The sequence below is a fragment of the Oryzias melastigma genome, linkage group LG5 (assembly GCF_002922805.2).
Source record: "Oryzias melastigma strain HK-1 linkage group LG5, ASM292280v2, whole genome shotgun sequence".
NCBI lineage: Eukaryota > Metazoa > Chordata > Actinopteri > Beloniformes > Adrianichthyidae > Oryzias > Oryzias melastigma.
In genome coordinates, this window is record NC_050516.1 from 24,346,680 (window position 1) to 24,366,595 (window position 19,916).

General features: G+C 35.8%; 2 protein-coding genes across 2 annotated transcripts in view; one reads left to right on the forward strand and one right to left on the reverse strand.

Moving 5' to 3' along the window:
* gcnt7 (glucosaminyl (N-acetyl) transferase family member 7) overlaps positions 1-6,578 on the reverse strand; it is a 7,661-nt gene extending 1,083 nt beyond the window's left edge. The window contains exons 1-4 of the mRNA XM_024270778.2: positions 5,787-6,578; positions 3,085-3,337; positions 974-1,715; positions 210-305 (exon numbers count right to left, since the gene is read on the reverse strand). Coding sequence (XP_024126546.1) covers positions 210-305; positions 974-1,715; positions 3,085-3,288 — 1,042 coding nt within the window. The 5' untranslated portion in view covers positions 3,289-3,337; positions 5,787-6,578. The remainder of the gene's footprint in view (positions 1-209; positions 306-973; positions 1,716-3,084; positions 3,338-5,786) is intronic.
* The window catches only part of rtf2 (replication termination factor 2), a 19,865-nt gene extending 6,679 nt beyond the window's left edge, over positions 1-13,186 (forward strand). Inside the window, exons 6-9 of the mRNA XM_024270780.2 lie at positions 10,092-10,202; positions 10,343-10,397; positions 11,671-11,745; positions 12,412-13,186. Coding sequence (XP_024126548.1) covers positions 10,092-10,202; positions 10,343-10,397; positions 11,671-11,745; positions 12,412-12,608 — 438 coding nt within the window. The 3' untranslated portion in view covers positions 12,609-13,186. The remainder of the gene's footprint in view (positions 1-10,091; positions 10,203-10,342; positions 10,398-11,670; positions 11,746-12,411) is intronic.
* Positions 13,187-19,916: the final 6,730 nt, after the last annotated feature.

Consider the following 19,916-nt stretch of genomic DNA (forward strand, 5'->3'; position numbering starts at 1 on the left):
TGTTTTAACTTGTACTTTTACTTGGAGATGAACAACCTTTTCCATAGGGACTAAAGATGGAAATTAGTCTAAAAGACTATAATCTTATTTATTTGCATTTTTAAATGTTTTATTAATATATGCTGTCCCTGTCTTAAATAAACAATCAAAGTATTTATAATACAATTGTTATTCATTAACTAGTTGTTGGGAAATCATATGTGGTGTACCTTTGCAGCCTTGGTGAATCATTCCTTCTTGATCCCTCCACTTTATTGCTCGGATATCTCCTTCCCAACCACCGTCGATACGGCTGCCTGGAGCATCTTAATGTAAACAGAAAATACCAATACCCAATATTTGTGTCACTAAATATTATAGTACAAAACTGACCCATTTAACCCTTGTGCTATCTTATGGGGTCTAGATGACCCCACTCTTATATTGATGTGTGATCCCGCCCATGACAAAGGGGGTCAGGATTTTATGTCTGTCACAGACACCAGTAAGGATAAAAAAAAATCCTTGAAAGAAAAAGTTCAACGCGCTGTTGTGGGGTCCAGATGACCCCACTTTTAATGTCAACATGCCTAGGATAGCACAAGGGTTAAAAATGTCACTTGTCTAACACAACATGAAATCATTTCGAGCTTTTAGTTCATTATGATTACAGAAGTCCCAAAGTTCTATGCTATTATGAAGACATTTCTATCATACTTTTTTTAATGCAAGTATACCAGTAGTAGTGCTAATTGTCCCTAGCACGGTGCTGAGTCAATAGACAGGTAGCGTCACAGATTCATGCAATCATAGTTATACATCTTCCTCAAGGCTTCAGTCTATGTTCTATGCATTTTTGAATAGTTTTGACAAGTTAATACTCGGTTAACTTTCATCATTTTATCACAACATTAAATAAGGGTTAAATGTTCAAGATAACAAAAAAGAGATCACGCTTCATGCAATCAGTGGTAGCATGTTGTCCAAATCTTACCTTTGAGATGGTTAAGTGTCACCCAGTAATGCTCGTCTGGACTGTAGGTGTCTCTGGACCACTTCAAGAGGTTAATGGCTATTGGGCTTTCCAGAACAAACTCTACAAAAGCCCTTGTAAGAGCATAGTATGCTGTTCCAAAATAAATTTGCAGATTATCAGGTGGAGGATCCTTCTTCCATCTCCCTCCTTTTCGAATAATGCGGGATCCTGCAATCTCCTTGTGCTGGAATTCTGTTCTGTAACTGATGTGTGCTGGCTGTTTGACCCCAGGTGTTAGGTTTTTGTCCCTCCACTGTTTACTCTGCATGTACTGCACAAGTTCCAGGTTGCTCTTGATGGGGAAATCCTGTCCGCACAAATTCACAACCTTTTTCCAGTCTATCTTTGACCTAACTAGATCTTTCATGCAGTTCACATCCGCTTGTAGGCGTGTAAAGCCACCATAAGTCACTTTTTCACTTTGACTGGAAAGGAATATATTCTCAAAGCATCTAACTAACATCCTCACGGCTACCTTGTACTCCCATGAAGCCTTAGCATCAATATGAATGCAGTACACATTTTGGGGCATGTAAATAGCTCGTAGTGTACGCACAAACATCTCTAGATCTTTGTGAATAGTCACAATGAAAGCTAAGGGATAGTCCTCCTCTTCTCGACTCAGGGGCCTGGTAATAAAATGCAAGTCTCTGATCAATTCTGAACACTGCAGATTGTTTTTCAGGATATGGTTTTCCACCTGTTGACAAAAGCAGAAAGAATGTGTGAATCTTGATGTCTTTAAAATATTATTTGACTTTTGTCTCTTGCTATGCTTGATCAATCTGGAGTACATCGTTTGGTCTCCAAAGACCAAAAGATACACAAGTTGTGTTCGACACATATCAAAGTTTACAGTATAATATTTCCTGTGGAAGGCCATAAATGTACAAGCGTCCAAGCCCTTAGTCACATGTACCTATATGGAGCGGGTTGATCCGTACAGCGGCCATCTAAAAGAACTTCATGAAGATGGAACGATTGTTGTGCGTGTGGGAAGAGTGTCGTGAAATATCTGTGAGGTACCGGTGATGCTGTCATATGGAGTCCTTACACCACACCCCTAGTCGTTGGTAAGATGCAAGTACTGGCTCCTTACTTACTGCATGTGACAATTGTACGAACAGGATGTGAACAAGATACGTAAGTGGCTGTAGAAGGTTCGCACAAACTACGCTCTGGTTGTCTAATCTCTAACAGCCAAGAAGCACACAAAACCATATAAGGCAGGGATAGGCAACTCAAGGCCTCAAGGGCTGCAATCCTGCATGTTTTTCAACATACTCTGCTCTGGTATGTTCTAATTGGCTGGACACACCAGAACCAGGTTATCAGTTATGAGTGGGGCTTGGAAATCTGGAAATCATGCAGACACAGCGGCCCTCAAGGCCTGGAGTTGCCTGTCCCTGATGGAAGGAGTGTGCACATATCTCTAGAACAGCACTAATAAATGGTAAATGGCGTATACTTGTATAGCACTTTCTACCCTCCTTCGAGGGCCCAAAGCGCTTCACAGTCACAGACCCCATTCACACTCATATGCCCCTTCATGAGGGGGTTGAAAAAAGATAATTGTCTTCCATCATATTTGTAGATGCGTTTTTGTAGATGAAGAAAAAGCAGTATTAAGGCAGACAACTAGCTGTAGTAATATGACCCCAGAGTTGAGATATTAATAAAAAACTTATTCAAACTAGAATTTTCATTTACATTTTGGCACATGTGTTGGATTGTTGGTGTTGTTGTTTCCAATGCATCTGGCATGTGCTACTCGTCACCCTTGTGCTATTCTAGGCATGTTTACATTAAAAGTGGGGTCATCTGGACCCCACAAGACAGCGCCTTGAACTTTTTTTGGGGGAGGGTGGTATTTTCACTGGTGTCCGTGGCAGACATAAATTTCTGTCCACCTTTGTCATGCGAGGGGTCACACATCAATAGACCCCATAAGATAGCACAAGGGTTAAATCTTATGGCTAAAGCACAAGTTCATTGCATCAGAGATTGTATCAAAAATGTTCTTTGCATTTAATGAAATAAATAAAACACCTGCAGAAACGGAGACGTACCTGGCAGTCACGCCGATACCATTGTGCAGTTTCTAAGCTGGGCAGGAAGGCTTTACATTCATTGGAAAAGTTTCTGCAGCCAAAAAGCTGGAGATGCTTTGGTTCGGTTGGGATCCTGGTTTTGAAATAGATAAATGAAACTACAATTATACTTATTCCTAGACAAAACAAAAAGCTCCATTTTTGTCCTCCAAGCTGGAACATAATAGTCCTGTGTCTCTGTAGTTCTCCAGCACCACCACAGACGAAGCTCCTGTGAAAAAGACATTGGGTTCAGTTATTTGCAAAGGTCTTTCAGATCCTTTAGGAATACCAAAAGGGGGTTAAATATGTAGGTTATGTCTGATTGATGAAACCAGTTATAGTATCTTATAATCTAGTTCAAATAAACTCTTTTCTGGAATAGTTCCTGTCAGTTAAGTTTATTGCTGATGTATAATACTGTAGTTTTCTCACCTACATGGATATTTCTCCATCTCTCATGGTAAATCAATATGCAAATATATACATGGATTTCTTGTAAAGGAAGATGATCTTATCTTTGGTTTTTACACAAAGCTCAAACATCATAGAGAAGTGGAACAAAGCTGTTGTCAGTTAGGAAAGAAGGTACTTGAACTGAAAATGCAGAAGCGAATGCTTTAACATTTCAGCCAACATTTTTGTCTCTATATAGCTTCTAAAATTCCAGCGTATATCTTTAATAACTGAACCATTTCTTTAGAGATGAAAACATTTTTCTTCATGTTTTCTATAGAAATATTTGCTATTATTTGTCTGTCTCCTTCTTGAACTGACCTTGTACAAAAGGAGCAACACTTCATTTATAAATAGGTTAATGTATCTTTCTAATAGCCAAGGTTATAAAAATAGCAAGTTAAAAATGTTAACGTCAGTCTTAATTTTAACATTTGAATAACAGTATTGCAAATCAACTACGGGTTTATTGGTTGTTTGTTCAATTAGATCTTTTCAGGCAAAAAAAATAAATAAATAGCATTTTTGTGACTCATAAATCCACCAGATGTTTTCTTGTTGATGATGTTCAGCCACTACCCAACAGAAATACATATAAATATACTAAAGATTAATGCTGTAATTGAGTAGGTATGTGATGACCCATTGATAAAGTGTATTTAGAAACATTTAATTTTTTCCCAGGTTGCACCTGTTGCTTGTAAGGTTATTACTCATATCCCCAGCCTGCAGTTCTTTCATCTCTATAGTGTTTAACTCCTTTATTAGTTTGGTTAAGGGATAAAATGAAGCAATAGACTTTGAGACTTTAGTCCCATTTGCAAATGTCAATATAATACTAATTTTGAAACATTTTTAACTAATGTTTTAATTTTTAGCTTTTAGAAAGACATTTATATCTGCACATATATATATATATATATATATATTGGCGGATTCTACTTTATGAAAATCTCTTATCAGCCTGGAGTTTAAATTACTAAATTTTATCATTTTGTCCATTTTAAAATACATTTACAAATTTCTTGGAATTTGTATTTCACAAAATGTATTAGAATTTTTGAAAAATCAATTTATTGTATTACATCTCAGTAAACATGCATCAGCCACATTTTTATCAGCAATAAGTGATTTGTATCTGCTGCTTCTCGGTCAGGACTACCTTAAAATAAGAGGCTTTATTCTCTCAATGGTTAAATGTTGGTTAGATAATTAAATTGTAATAAATTGAACAATATATTTTACATATGCTGTTAGATAAAGCTTCACTGACAGCAAACTGTCCTTCGACTCAAGAAAGGTTTATTCAAAGTGTTGACATGCAACCATTGACTTTACTTGTACTGGTATTGAAGTATTACATCACAGACAGATATTGCTTGTTCACTTGTCATGGTCCAATTTTGTGTTCTTTTATGTTTTCTTGCTAAATTGTGTCCTAATTATTCTGGGAATTCCATTTAATTATTTTGATGATTTTTTTTTTGTCTTTACTGGGCTTTACTTTTTCATTTTTTATGTTTTTGCTTTCTACTGTAATTTTATTGTCTTTAGGGAACAGATATTATTTCAGCTTTTTTGTTAATCATTGACATTGCATGGCATATATGGACTTTGATGCTGTTTTGTTAAGATTATCATTTCTTTTTTGTGGATCTTGGTTTATCTTTTTACCTTCTGCCCTATTTTTATACACTAAATTCCCCTTTTTAAACTATGTAAGCATGTGCTACGCTTGTGTTCTATAATTAGTTTGACTTTCACTTTGTTATGTCATTAAACCGCTGTGTAACATCCATACAAAGATCCTCTTTTTGTCTATCACAACTGATTAGTATTGTCTTTTTTGACGTTTCATGTTACTGTTTTATTTTTTACACATAATCTATTATTATTTTTTAGACCAAATATAAGTATTTTTTTCCTCATCCCATATACATTTTATAACTTCATTAAACTCTGTCTGCTGAGACTAGTACTTAAGATATTGATTTCACTGGTGAGTTGCTTCAAAAATGTCTCCACCTATATATTTATTTCAAGAAATTTTATCTCCTCTGTAGAGTCTGAGTTTACAACCAAAGTACATCCTCTAAAAGCGGATTTATGACTCATTAAACAAAGAGGTGAAAAGCAAAGGCGTCTAGCCATGTTAAACATCTACGTATGTAAATATAATATGCAAAATTAAAATGGCAAATCACATATCAAGGTGAGCTATTTACCTTCGAGGCAGGTCAGCCTGTAGTTCTTTTTGTAAAAGAAGTGAAACCGCTCATTTAAGCATTTCTTTGATTCATTTCTTGAAGTCCTCTTTAAGTTCTTACAATCCATGTGAAATCCTGGGAGGAACAAAAAGGATCCCCACTGGCAGCCTGAGCAAATGGAGCAGCAGTGTTGACTGTATTGGAGCTAAATTTGTTTGCCTGGCTTGTTTTGTTTCATCCGGGCAGCGAGGCTGAGTTCCCTCAGCTCAAGATTCTGTCAGTGTCTGTGTTATTCTCTGGTTGTACTCATAGCTGATTAAGCCGCTCCCCCCACATCCCCACGAGACAAGGTCCATCCCTGCCTGGTTACCAACAGTAACACCCAATCACACGCACCACACCTGATGCAAGAACGTACTCGCACATCGTGCACACACTTCCTATCGTTTTTTTCCACTCTCCTCCCACATACAGTTTCCTACTGTTACATCCTTTTTTCATCATCTTGATTTCCATTGATTTGCCCTAGACATTTTTACCAGAACTGACTCTTGTTCTCTGAACTTTGCTGAACAGCAGCTCATCAAGCGTCTGTAATGTCGCTCCACTGAACACCCTCCATCTCTGTCCCCCACCAGCTGCTGCAGGATTCTGGTTGACTTATTCACTAATTTGATGATTAGGTGTTTGGCTCAGTAGAAGTCCGTGTGTCATTTGGTAACAGCAGTTACTGACTTTAGAGCTGCACGCACCGTTTGTTTGCTGCCTGGTCAGCTTCTGAGATTATCCCCCTTCTGTTGAACACAGCACATGGCCGGAGTTCAAACCCACTGAGCCTGCATTATAATCAAACAATGGATCCCCTGCCTGTTGCTTGTGTTTAATATTTCTGTTATGGGTGTGTTTTCCTCTTAGGAGGCCGTCATTGCACTTGCAGTTTTCAGGGTTTAGATGAAAATTGTACGTTTGTGAATACTTACTTTCACCCTCTGGTGCTTCTCTGGTTTTACCAAAACTTAGATCACAATCTCTGTAAAATGAATAGGAAAGAAATTGTTAGCCCTCAGTTTTTGACAAATTCTGTTACACAAAAATTCATTTTAATTTAAGAGTTTAACCAAAAAATCCATTGGCCCAAATCATTTCATGCCAGGAATAGCTTGAAATAGTTCATGATAGTCTTTTTGTAGGGGTGTAACGTTCAATCGACATAATCAATGAATCAATTTATACTCCTACAATCCAATCCCATTGATCCGTCTGAGGGAAAAGTTGTTTATTGAATTGACATAGCTGACTCTGAAGCGGCTCAAAAATTTCCTGATAATTGTGGAGGATAATTCTCATACAAAGCAGATGTATTTAGAGACCCTCTCGCACTTATTTGGTGAAGGACATGCTTTTTTAAGCCACAGAGAGAGAAAGTGACAGTCTTCATGTAAAGTACGCTGTCTATTGTTCTAGTTTAAAAAAAAAAGTATGTAGAGCAATACTCCAATGTTCTTTAAGAAATGTTTTACACAGCATGATTAGAAGTGTTTTTGATGAGTATGGACTGGTAATTATTCGCCTGCAGGGCGTGAGATAGAGACTGGGGGTCTTCGTATTCAGTGGATTTGCAGTGGTCTCGGTCTCTAACTCCCGTGACTAAGGGAGAACACTATATTAAATTCATTTTATTTTACTTAAGAAAAAAATCTCTAATAAGTAATTTTTTGACATGACAGTATTGAAAATGATACCATGTCTGTTAAAAGACACGACGGTGTACGGTAATTACCTTAATACCGCACAAGCTTTAGTCCTATGTGTGGAAACTCTGTGAAATGTTGCAAAGACATGTGACCATACAGTGTGGTAGAATGTTCTAATGTTGTTCTGTTTGAATTATTTTGATGTGGGAAAATCAAGAACGGACTGAACTTTATGAAACAACAATTGATTTGCCATTAATTCTTATTTACTTGTACAGATATTTAATTTACACTTAATTATCTTGAAAGAAATACAATACAAATACCCAGATACTGATCTTTGAGTTCCACTGGCTACACTTTTGGCTAAAGATGTCCTGCATCGATTTTTAGGTCAGTGAATCTGCTAGAATCATTTAAAATGATTCAATATCAACTATGAATCGTATCGCCAATCCCAAATTATGATATGAATCGAATCGTAGTTAAAATTAATTGTTAAACCCCTACCTTTAAGTCTACTAAATGTCAAAAACAGATATTCACATATTTTTGTTGTTACATTTTGTTTTTTTGTCCTGTTACACACTTGAAAAGTTTTATTTCCTTTATTTATAGTCACTTTTATGTCTGACATAGTACAACCATTTATTTTCAGCAAAGTATTAGCAGCCCTTTTGATCCAAAGTTGAAACTTTGGTTGGGTTTTGGTTTACATGCCGGTTAAAGAACACCTTCAGAAAATTGACTACAATAAGCAAGATTCTTCTTTTCAGTCTCAAGTACTTAAAATCAGCCTTTAGGTAAACAAAGCCTGAGATTAAGTTGCATGAAATCCATTACTGCTGACAGGTTTTTAACAACTTCTCAAGAACAGGAACATTGATTCTGGTGAAGGCATTTCATACTTCGAGGAAGTATAGTAACTAACGTGAAAGACAACATAGTTTGTCCAACTGAAAGTTCACATCTGAAGTGCAAGATTGAGATGTTGCCACCACAAATGAAAGGACCCCTATAAAAAAGACTGAAATAAGTCTGACAAAAGCACTTTAATAAAATAACGATACAACATCTTAAAAAGGTAAATAGACCCTTGTTTCAAGAAAAAGTCTCTTATTTTTTGTCTTACCAGAAAAGTTATCTTGTAAAGAAAGTTTTTAATCGGAAAATATTCTTAGTTTGTGTAAATATGTGACGAGAATGATTAAGAATTATCAGTTTTTTCACCTCATTGGCTGATTTAAAAAAAATAAAAATGAAAGAAAATCTGCCAATGCGGTGATATTGTTTTTCACTTTTGCCTAAAAATATGGGCAGATATAATTTAGAATAGTAAAGTTAATATGTCAGGTTTGGATTTAAATTCGATGCAGATGCTTAGAGACAGTGCATGCCAGACAGTGTTATCCTGGAAACTTTATGTCGGGTTAAAAAGAAACTCGTTAAATTCCAGAATTACTGTCATTAAAAACAATGCAAACAATTTTTTTTAAACAAAAAGGTCCCTCTGGTTAACAAAGGGAAGCTCACATGTACTGTTTGTTTAAGATGTGTTAGTGGAACCTTGCCAGTGCCACAACGACGATAAAAATGTTCTTCCTGCTGGTAGAAAGCACTTCTTTCGATTACTGACAAAGTCTTTCAAATTATGAAAAATCTGAAATATGACAGTGGAGTTAGTTCATTTTTTTTATTTATACTTGATTATTCTACATATATCTCTAAGTCAATAAACTGAACTTCAAGCTGTTATTTTATTTTTAGAATATGCTTTGAATGGGAAATACAGTTACACTAGATGATAATTGACACATCTAGAGCTGCCACAATTATATAATAGTTGACGACTAATTTAATACTCGATAAGTCGTTTCTTTATTTGTTAATATTAGGAAGAGGAGGCATATTTTGACTGAGTATAACAATGAAGAGGGATCGTCATCTAGGCAAGCTAAGCTAACATTACCGCAAACAAGGGGAAAAAAAGCTAAAAAAAAAGATGATCCTCTATAATGGTGGAGGGGCGTCTCCCCACATTGTCAAGACTAGGAAAGGTTTTCTTCTAAAGTAAACATCTGTTCTCAAAAAAGATTCAATCTTTCTACAAGACATGTAGAAATACTAACTTTCCTGGCTACAAGCAAGAGCATCGTACAGTTTGGAATCACACAGTCAGAATGTAGTGAAGTTAATTACAGTTGTGAGCGCTCAGCATCACAAAATGCACTTTATATTTGAGTCAGTGAGACCAAAACTTTCTCTTTTGTGAAAAAGATAAACACACACTATATCATGTGTGTACTTGTTCTTTTGGTTACTCTTTTGTTTCCTGTTTGACTGTTTTATTGTTTTAATAGTGTTCAAAATAAACTGAAACTGAATAGTTCTTAGTCTTCTTTTAATGCAGAAAAAATGAAGGAAAAAAGCTGCATGATTCAATAAAGGTTTGATAAACTATCATCTTAATTATCTTTATTTTTAGTTAGTTTAAAGCTAATGATGGTCAGAATGTGTACTTAAAGTCTAGTTTACGTTCGATAAACAGTGATTAGTCGACTATTAAAATAATCCTTAGGCACAACTATTGTTTATAGTCTTTTGTAAGAATTTTCTGTTTGTATTTCAGTGTGGAGATCCTTTTGAAGACGACAACATCGTTGTGCTCAATGGGACAAAGGAAGAGGTGGACAAGCTGAGGGAGAAGATGGAAGAGAGGAGAGCCAAAGCCAAAACCAAGGTTACATTTAACAAATGAGGAACTAAATTGCTAAAGTTTTTTAACTTATAAACCTGGAAAATACACATTAAAACTTTAGATGTAGTCTTTTTTTTTTGTGAAATTGATGTTTGATGTTTAATGTTTTGTTGCATTTTTAGAAATCAAAGAAGACCAAAGAAGCGGCAAGTGTATCCACACCTGCAGAATCCAAAGGTTTGTTTACGACGCGATTTATGATTTAGTTTACATAAACAAAACTATTAAGCTAACAGACTGCTGCAAAACGTGCCTCTTCATTTGGATACGGATTTGAATATGATGTGCTGTAGTTAAGCTTATCATTCAAAATAAAAACATTGTTGGTGTTTAAAAGAAATACCACATCGAGAACATGTGAAGCTATCTGAATACTGTTGTATAGTATCATAAATACAACTTAGTGTTGATTTTAATGCTGGAGATTAGATTGTGGTATTTTTCTCATGGTGGAGAACGTATACAGGGAAAATTAAGCTTAAAACGGCATTTAATCTCTGTAAAAAAAAAAGATGATGGGAAATAAGTCTTGCCGACAACTCCGAGGAAAATTTCTCATGATCCTAGATTTTTTTTTTTACTAAAAACAACATAAGTTAAAGACAACTGGGAAAACTTTTTACAATAGATTTAAAGATGACTGGAGTGGGACCTTAAACTTCTTAAAATACTTTTCTCACAGCTGTTGTGGTTTCTTATGCAAAGTCAGACAGTTACTTTGGTTAAGTTGTTTATTTTTTTCTCATGTTTCCTCTTGAGGTTTTTTAAAGGGGTCAGGAGGAGGGGGGCTGCAACCCCTTTTATTTTTTCAAATGTGCATTTAAGTTTATACACCTTTGTAAGTATTTAAAAACAATGAGTGGAGAACTCACTGCTGAGAAGAATTGGTTGGAATATTTCCCCTTTTTTTTCTCTAAAATTTCAGTAATACAAACCTGTAACGTGCAAGAGAGGGCAATAATTACCAGAGATTGCAGCAGCAATCCAACCCCCTGTTGTAATTTTAACGTTTTTCCCACGAAGAGCAAACGATAATGCTTCTCATACATAGCTTTCATAGTTTGTGAATTCATAGATTTGCAAAATTTATAAATGTATAAAAGGATACAAATAATTTTAGGTTTATATTTATATATAAACATTTCAGAACGAGTGGAGACCTCACATCTGAAAGATTTTACGTTTTTATTCTATACTTTTAAAAAAGGTGTTACAAATCACAAAAATCCACACTTTCCTTTGTATCATAGAAGACTGTAACTACCAAAAGGTTGAAAATATATATCAAAATACAAAGCATCACTGGTAATCATTTTAACTAAATACATGACAAAGTGGAAGGACTTACAGCACTCTGAACAGTCTGGAGTGAGAGGCAGAAAGAGCTCGTTCATGTCATCAGTCGGTGTGCTTTTATCATATTGAACCGCTTCTTAATTCTTCTGCGCAGGAGCTGCAAAACCTCCAGCCGCCGAGACAACTGGGAGGAGCTCCACGCTTAATGGTGACGGGAGCAGCCAGACAGGTAGATTCAATCACACTTGAATCTCATAAAACTGATGAATATTATGATTCTATTGTGAATAAGATATCTTAATTTGAAAATGAAGACTTCCTTTCTCAAAAACAGGAAATAATATTCAAATGCGACCAAGAAAAGATTAACATTGGATTGTTGTGATAACTAGAGTTTGATCTGCACTCACAGAAGATACATTTGCTTTTTTTTAATAAAAAAAAAAACAATTAAACAACCCCACAGTGCATGGACAAATGATGCACTTTATTTCTTTGTTGAAATCTGTATAAATTATGCGTTCTAAAGACCTGATCCTTAAACACTAACAGATGCAAAGATTATGCAAAACAAGGTGGCAGCAGCTGCAGCGGCAGACAGGTTAGCTGTGTGAGGGGACTCATTTAGGCTGCAGACAGGAAGCAGGTCAGGATTATTCACAAACCTCACTGAGATTAGAAATGACTCAAACCTACAGCATAAAAGGTTTTTTGAAATTACTGATTATTTGTTCATGTTTAGGGAGATCTTCATAATGTTTTTTATGATGCCAAAATAAAAGCTCCTATTTAAAAAAACAAAAATAAAATTTAAATATTTATGAAAATTGTACTTGCTGTCCTCCTTTCTTTCAAAGTTGTTTTAACCGTTTTTTTTTTTTTTTTTAACCCCCAGTTGTGGCCGGACCTTCTGGATCCTCCAGCTCCTCTAAAAGCTCCAAAACCTCAACAACTTCTGCCACCAAAAGATCCATCCAAGACCTGGAGGAGAAGTCTGAAGCTTTTAAATCTCTGTTCACCACCCACAGCTCTGCCAAGCGCACCAAAGACCAAATTTCCAACTGGGTCACCCACACTCCGTATCACTTCTAACAGCAGAAATCCACCTGTTTGAGTTGTTACAGAAACTCTTAGTTAATTAAAGGGTCTTTAACTTGTTTTTCATGCTTTAACTCAGCTGACCTTTAATATTATCCCCGTTGGCTGGTTTCCAGATTTCCTCTTCTGTCCCCAGTGTTTTGTGTTGCAGACCGTTTTTAAACAGCTACCTAAGAGGATGAGCCTGTTTGTTTGCCTTTTTTCCTCCCATGGGTATTCATGCTCACTTATGTCTCCCCAACCACAGGTTGCTTAGAAATTGATGCTAGGATGATGAGAAGGTTAGAGAGTGTTGGGAGAAAGAGCCAGAAAAGATGATTTTACTCTTTAGTAAACAAGAACAAAGGTTGGTTTGAACTGACGTTTATGTATGAAGTTGTAAATGATACATTTTCATCAACAATTTAATTTTTTTTGCCTTTTTAACATGTTGCAATAGGAAACGTTTTATAATTTATCACCAAATTTCTGATTTAAAAATCTGTTAGAGAGCAGATTAAAACATCTAGACTTCTGATGTGTTCTGGCAGTTAAAATGTTTGTTTCCTCTAAATAAAATGAGTTTGTGTTGAGATGTTTCACTGCTTTGCTTTATTAGAAGCACCCAAAATATTTTCTTTAACACAATTAAAGGATATCTATCGGGTAAAGTACCAACCAATTTTTTTTATTTTATTTATTTTTTGTCTCTGAAACCAGCAAATGCTTTAATCAAATATCTAAATGAAAGTAAAATATATTCACGCATATATTCCCAAATCCCTCTTTCCTGCATCTACCCTAACAATTTGAAAAGAAAATAGGAAACTTTGTATTTAATAAAGCATATCAGGTAAACCAAATCATTTCTGCCTCTGCTTTTTCAGCTGCCAGAAAGCAAAGAAGCAGCACTTTATCTGTGAGGCATCTGCATCCTTGTTTGTTTGATGTGCTCTTGAGCGCATTATCACCGAGACCTGAGGCTCAGCTGAAGCGGAAATGCAACACAGATGCTGTTTATGAAAACAAGACAATGGAGGTTTGGATCTTGTAGTTTTTGCTGATCCTTTTACTGGTCTGCTGGAGATGTGTGGCATCACAAAGTGTTCTGTTCAACAATGGGCTTTTCTTTGTCTATTTGTTTTACTTTGGGCCCTTATGGGAGACGTTTTATGTAGAAGGTAATTCAAATAAATTCAATACAGACCCAAATCTTTCAGGAGAGGTAGTTGTGATTGAAGATAATGTAACAAAAGCACCAAAACACACCTTAGGTCACGGGCCGAACAGGATAAACATTTATTTAACATACTAAAGCTACACTTTCACAACTTTAAAAACAACTTTTTAACATTAGCACGAATAAAAAAATGGCAGGAATATTGTGCCAGAATAAATCAACTTAAATAAATTTCAATATATTACTCTAAAAATATATTTAGTCAGACTTATACAAGTTAGAAATAAGTGTAAGATAATAACATCAGACCATTAAAATAATCTGGAGGGACAGATCTGGCCCCCGGGCCTTGACTTTGACACGTGGGTTAGACTCTCCTGTCCTAATCAACCTGTCATCTGAATTAAAGACACTTGTCTGAATTGATCACCTGTTGAAAAGACATCTGTCCACAGAATGAGTCAGACTCCAAACTCTTCAACCAAAGACTAAAGAGCTTTCTATGAATTTAAGGGAGAAGATTGTAGACCTCCATAAGATCTTAGTGGACTACAAAAAGGGGGCTAAGGTCACAACTGTTGATTCAAATGTGCCAAAAGAAAATAATATGACCATCAATCTACTTGTAAGTGTGAGTATCCAAAGCAGATCTCACCTGGTGAGGTTTCTCTGATCATGAGAACATCGAGAAATAGTTATTTGATGATGTCACCAAGACAACCATTGGTAATACTCTATGCCCGTGTGAAGGCCCACTTGAAGTTCACCAATAAACACCTTCAAGATTTAGAGAGTGATTGGGAGAAGGCGCTGTGGTCACATGAGACCAAGACTGAACTCTTTGGCATCAAACCTGTTGAGCACGGAGGTGGAAAAATTATGGTTTGGGAGTGTTTTTTTCTGCAGAGGGCTGTTCTATTGTGTTGATGGGAGGATGGATGGAGCCATGTACTGAGTGAGAACCTCCTTCTCTCTGCCAGGAGGCTCAAACTGGGTCGTGGATGGATCTTCCAACAGGATAATGACCCAAAACATATCCAAAAAATGGCTGAAGAAGCAGCATATCAAGGTCATGGAGTCGACCAGCCAGTCTCTAAACTTAAATCATATAGAAAACCTGAACCCCAGAGTTACAAGCCACAGCCACCAAATCTGAATAACTTAGTCGCCATGTGCAAAGAAGAGTTAACCAAAATTCCTCCTGATATGTGCACAAACCTGCTCATCGACTGCAAGAAACATCAGACCACTGTGCTTGCTGAAACATTTCAACAGGTTATCAAATCCTTATTTGCTCCACTGCACTCCATGCAGGTTGTGTTACCAGTAAAATTCCCTAAAATAATAGACATGTCTTGCGTGCTGGAAACATTTCCGTAATGTAAACCTGGCGTGCAAGAGAGGGTAATAATTAGCATAAAATGCAGCAGCAATTCAACACCCTGCTGTGATGAAATTAACGATGTTCTCACGAAGACATAATAATTTAAATTAAGAAAATAAAAAAAATAAAAGCTTATATATAAATATAATTAATAATGTTTATATATAAATATTTCAAAACAATGAGTGGAGCCTTCACACTAGAAAGATTTCACATTTTAATTTACTGTAGACCAGGGATCTGCAACCTTTAACATTAAAAGAGCCATTTGGTCTAGTTTAATACAGACCAGAACCCAACAAGAGCAACAAAGTCTCACTTTATCGTTAAAAAAATGCACTATATTTATGCTTTTTTGTCAAGTAAACATTGACTTACAAATGTCACAAACATTACAATAATAAAATTACAACAGGGTATATATATATATATATATATATATATATACATATATATATATATATATATACCAGCTATAACTTATTTTAATTTTGGGAGCAGCACATATTACAGTCATGGCCAAAAGTTTTGCGAATGACACAAATATTACATTTCCACAAGGTCTGTTTCTTCAGGGTTTTTAGGTGTTTGCCAGATGTTTCTATTGTATAATAACATACATTTAGAAGCATTTCACAAGTATCAAAAGCTTTTATTGAGAATTACATTAGCTGGTCCTTTTGTGGCAGGGCTGAAATACTGTGGAAATGTGGTTTCAGTCATAAAGTTCATTTTCAAGGCAAATAAAGACTATGCAAATAATTGCAGTTGAGTGGATCACTTCTTATAACATTCTGGAGTATATATACATTTCCATGAAACTGCAGAGTTTGGAAAAATTGTAGTTGTGCCATTCTCAAAACTTCTGGCCATGACTGTATTGCTTTCAAAATAAAAGCCACTCTGTGTCAAAAAAGGTCAAATATGATGTTTTTTATCTTTAGAATTTTGGTGTGCCACCATCATGTTTACCTCTTTATTCTCTGATATAAACATTTTGCTAGGATCTTTTCATTAAAAAAGAAGTATAACATTTAGAATAAACTGAGGTTTTTATTGTGATTTTCTAAGATTTGAGGCACAAAACACGTAACTATAAATCATTTTAAACTGTATTTGTTGAAAACTTTAATCACTTTAGTTTAATTTTCCAAAATAAAATAATATTTGGAGACTTCTATTTGATTAACTATAAATTAAAAACACAAATTTAAAGAACATTTCTACAGAATCTCTGACAGTAAATTTAACTTTTTTGCTTAGTTATTTGACATATTAAAAATCTGAGCAAAATTAAAAAACTTAAATAACTAATCTATTATGTACCCTAATCCTTAGGATTTGTCATTAGAGCTATAGAGCCACACGAGGCTCTGGAGCCACTGGCTGCAGACCCCTGCTACAGACTCTCTCCTAGAAAAGTGTTACAAATGTCCCCCAGTCTCCTGTTTCACATTAAAAGTTCTCAATTACAAAAAAAAAAAAAACTTCTCGTTGTATAACAGAAGACAGTGTAACTAGCAAAGGTTGAATATATATATCAAAATGAAAAGCATCACTGGTAATAATTTTAATTAAATACATGACAAACTGGAAGGACTTACAGCAATCTGAACAGTCTGGAGTGAGAGGCAGAAAGAGTTCGTTCATGTCATCAGTCGCTGGACTTTTGTCATATTGAACCGCTTCTTAATTCTTCTGCGCAGGAGCTTCAAAACCTCCAGCCGCCGAGACAACTGGGAGGAGCTCCACGCTTAATGGTGACCGGAGCAGCCAGACAGGTAGATTCAATCACACTTGAATCTCATAAAACTGATGAATATTATGATTCTATTGTGAATAAGATATCTTACTTTGAAAGTGGGGCTTTTCTCTTCACAAACTGGAAATTATATTTAAATGTGGTTAAGAAAAGGTTCTGCGTAAAGATTTATTTATTTATTTTTAATCCATCTGCTCAAGGAATATTCAGAGTCACAGGGCTGCTACTGCTGGGCGAAGGCAGGATACACCCGAACGGGTTGCCAAACTGTTGCACCATTAACCTACTGTATATATGAGGCATCATTTTAGACTGTGGGATTAAGCCAGAAATCCAAAGAAAACTCACACATGGACAGGGAGAACATGCAAACTCCACAAAGAAAGGTCCCTGCCAAAATTGAAAGGCCCTCTCACTGTGAGGCTTCCCCTGTTCCACCTCGCAGCCCTCAACTAATTTAATAAAAATAAAAACAAGGCATGGTTAAATGTCAAACTGGTGCACTTTATCTCTTTGTAGAAACTCAAAAATCTTAATGGATTATGACTTTCTAAAGACCTGATCCATTGATGTGGAAAAAATGCAAAGATTATGTAAAGCCAGGTGGCAGCAGACAGGTTAGATGTGTGAGATTATTTATTTTGATTACAGACAGCGAGCAGGAAGATGTTTTATATATAAAATAACTTAAATTTGTGCAACTCTGAACTCAGTCTTCCTAAGAGATGCTTGTGATTAAAGAAACTACATAAGAAAACCTGCTCATTATACACTTGTGCTGTTAAAAAATATTATTTAGAACTTTTTATTATTCAATCATAGTGAAGATTTAGTACATTTAATCCACTACATGAGGAATACAATACCAGTACAATCCCCCAAAATGATTAATGTGTCGTATCTGTTGGAAACATTTCTGTAATACAAACCTGTGATGTGCACTAATTACCAGAGATTGCAGCAGCAATCCAACACCTTGTCGTGGATTAACGCTGTTCTCACGAAGAAGAAACTCCTCATTGCAGAGCTTCAACTGTTTTCCAAGATATTTCTTTGTTCTATTTGGCAAAAAATATCTGTTTTTTTCAAAAATGAACAAGTAATTTTATTGGCAAATGATCGCTTTCATGTGGCTGACCAAAGTCCCCACAAGCTTATGTTTTATGGACCAAACAATCTGATTAGAAGTTTGTGATAAGACACCAAGGAGAAACAGTTATGAGTCCTACGGAGGAGTACCTGTTGTATCATGTAGAATCAAGATATATAAAGGGATCTGTACATAGTTTAAATGTGTATGATGTCAGAGTTTTAAAAGGTAGTCATAATTTCTAAACTTTAAGGCACATGTCTGAAAATAGGAATTAAATCATACCTTATCACCAAGCAGAAGTGGGAGTGGCCTCAGGTGTGTTCTGGGAATGCCACCAGCTGGCTTCCACACATGCAGACAACTAATGTCATGTTTTTTTTTTTATCTTTTTGATAAGAGAACATATTTATAGGGAAATGTGACACAACTGTTCTCCTTTAGACATAAATGTGTGACATGTCACAGATTTGGTTCTTGCCCCGCCCATGTGTTAAGCAAGCAAATTTATTTATGAAACACAATTCATACACAAGGCAATTCAAAGTGCTGAACAAAAATATATAAAAAAATACACAAGGAAATAACAATAAATTGCTAAAACATAAGTACAATCATAAAAATCAATAAGATTAAAATTCAGAAATGTAAAAATCATTAAAATCATACATATGCAATACTTCCCATTTTAAAACGCATTGCTAAGTATCAGCCCAGATTTAAACATTGTCAGACTTGTGGCCTGTCTCACTCTTTCAGGTCGGTTGTTCCAAACCTTTCACAAAAAATACTCAAAAGCTAAAAAAAAAAAAAAAATACTCAAAATGTTTAGTTTTGATTCTTGGAACCTGAAGAAGACCTCTGCCTGGAGTTCGCAGACTTTGAGATGGGTTATGGGAATTAGCATATCAGTGATGTACTTGGGTGAGACTTAAAAAAACAAGTAGAGCTGCTTTAAACTTGATTCTCTGACAACAGCTACTCCAAAGACCTCAGAACTGAACTAATGTGGTCATATTTCCTGGTTTTTGTTAGTGTGGAGTGACAGAGTTGTCATACAGTCTGATGTTCTGTAGTAACGAAAGAGGTCCTAACATCTCAGCTATCCCCTCAGTAAGAGAAATCTGAAGCTTCTTTGTCCACTCAGCATTGCACAGAGGGTAGTCAATACTTTTCGTGATAGTGATGAACTTACCATCCAGCCTCACCTTCATCAGCCCAAAATGACCTACACTTTCTCCCAGAATTTTAAGGCTGCTGCCCCAGCAAACATGAAGGCGCTCTCCACCACCGCCTGGTGGAGCCTTCAACTGAAGACATCAAAATACCTAAATTTCCTCAGGAAGAACAGATTGCTCCGCCCTTTCCTACGGAGCATGTCTGTGTTGAAGGAAAAACTGTATGGAGGAGGCTGAGGAGATGAACCAAGTGTAGTGTGGATGTGAGGATTTCAGACTCACCTGAGAGAGGATTCACCTTGTGTGAATGCTTTTGTCTAGAACATGCGTCAAAGTCGAGGCCCGGGGGCCGGATCCGGCCCTCCAGATCATTTTATTTTATTGTTATTAATGGCCTGATGTTAACTTGCTCTTATTTTAAACTTGTATAATTTGGACATATTTTATGGAGAGTTAAACATTGGAAGTTATTTAAGGTTTAAGTTGATTTATTCTGGAATAATATTCCTTCCTATTTTTATTATTCATGATTTTGTTAAAAAGTTATGGTTTTAAAGTTTCAAAATTGGCATTCAGCTAGCTTTTTGGGCTATTTTGGCACATACTAAGTATTTTGGAGTCTCGGTAATATTTAGGCTACACGCTAGCTGTTTTGGCTAATTTAGGCTTTTTTCAGTTTTTTAGGCTATTTTGAAGTTCAGCTATGTTTTCAGCTAAACCCTAGCTGCT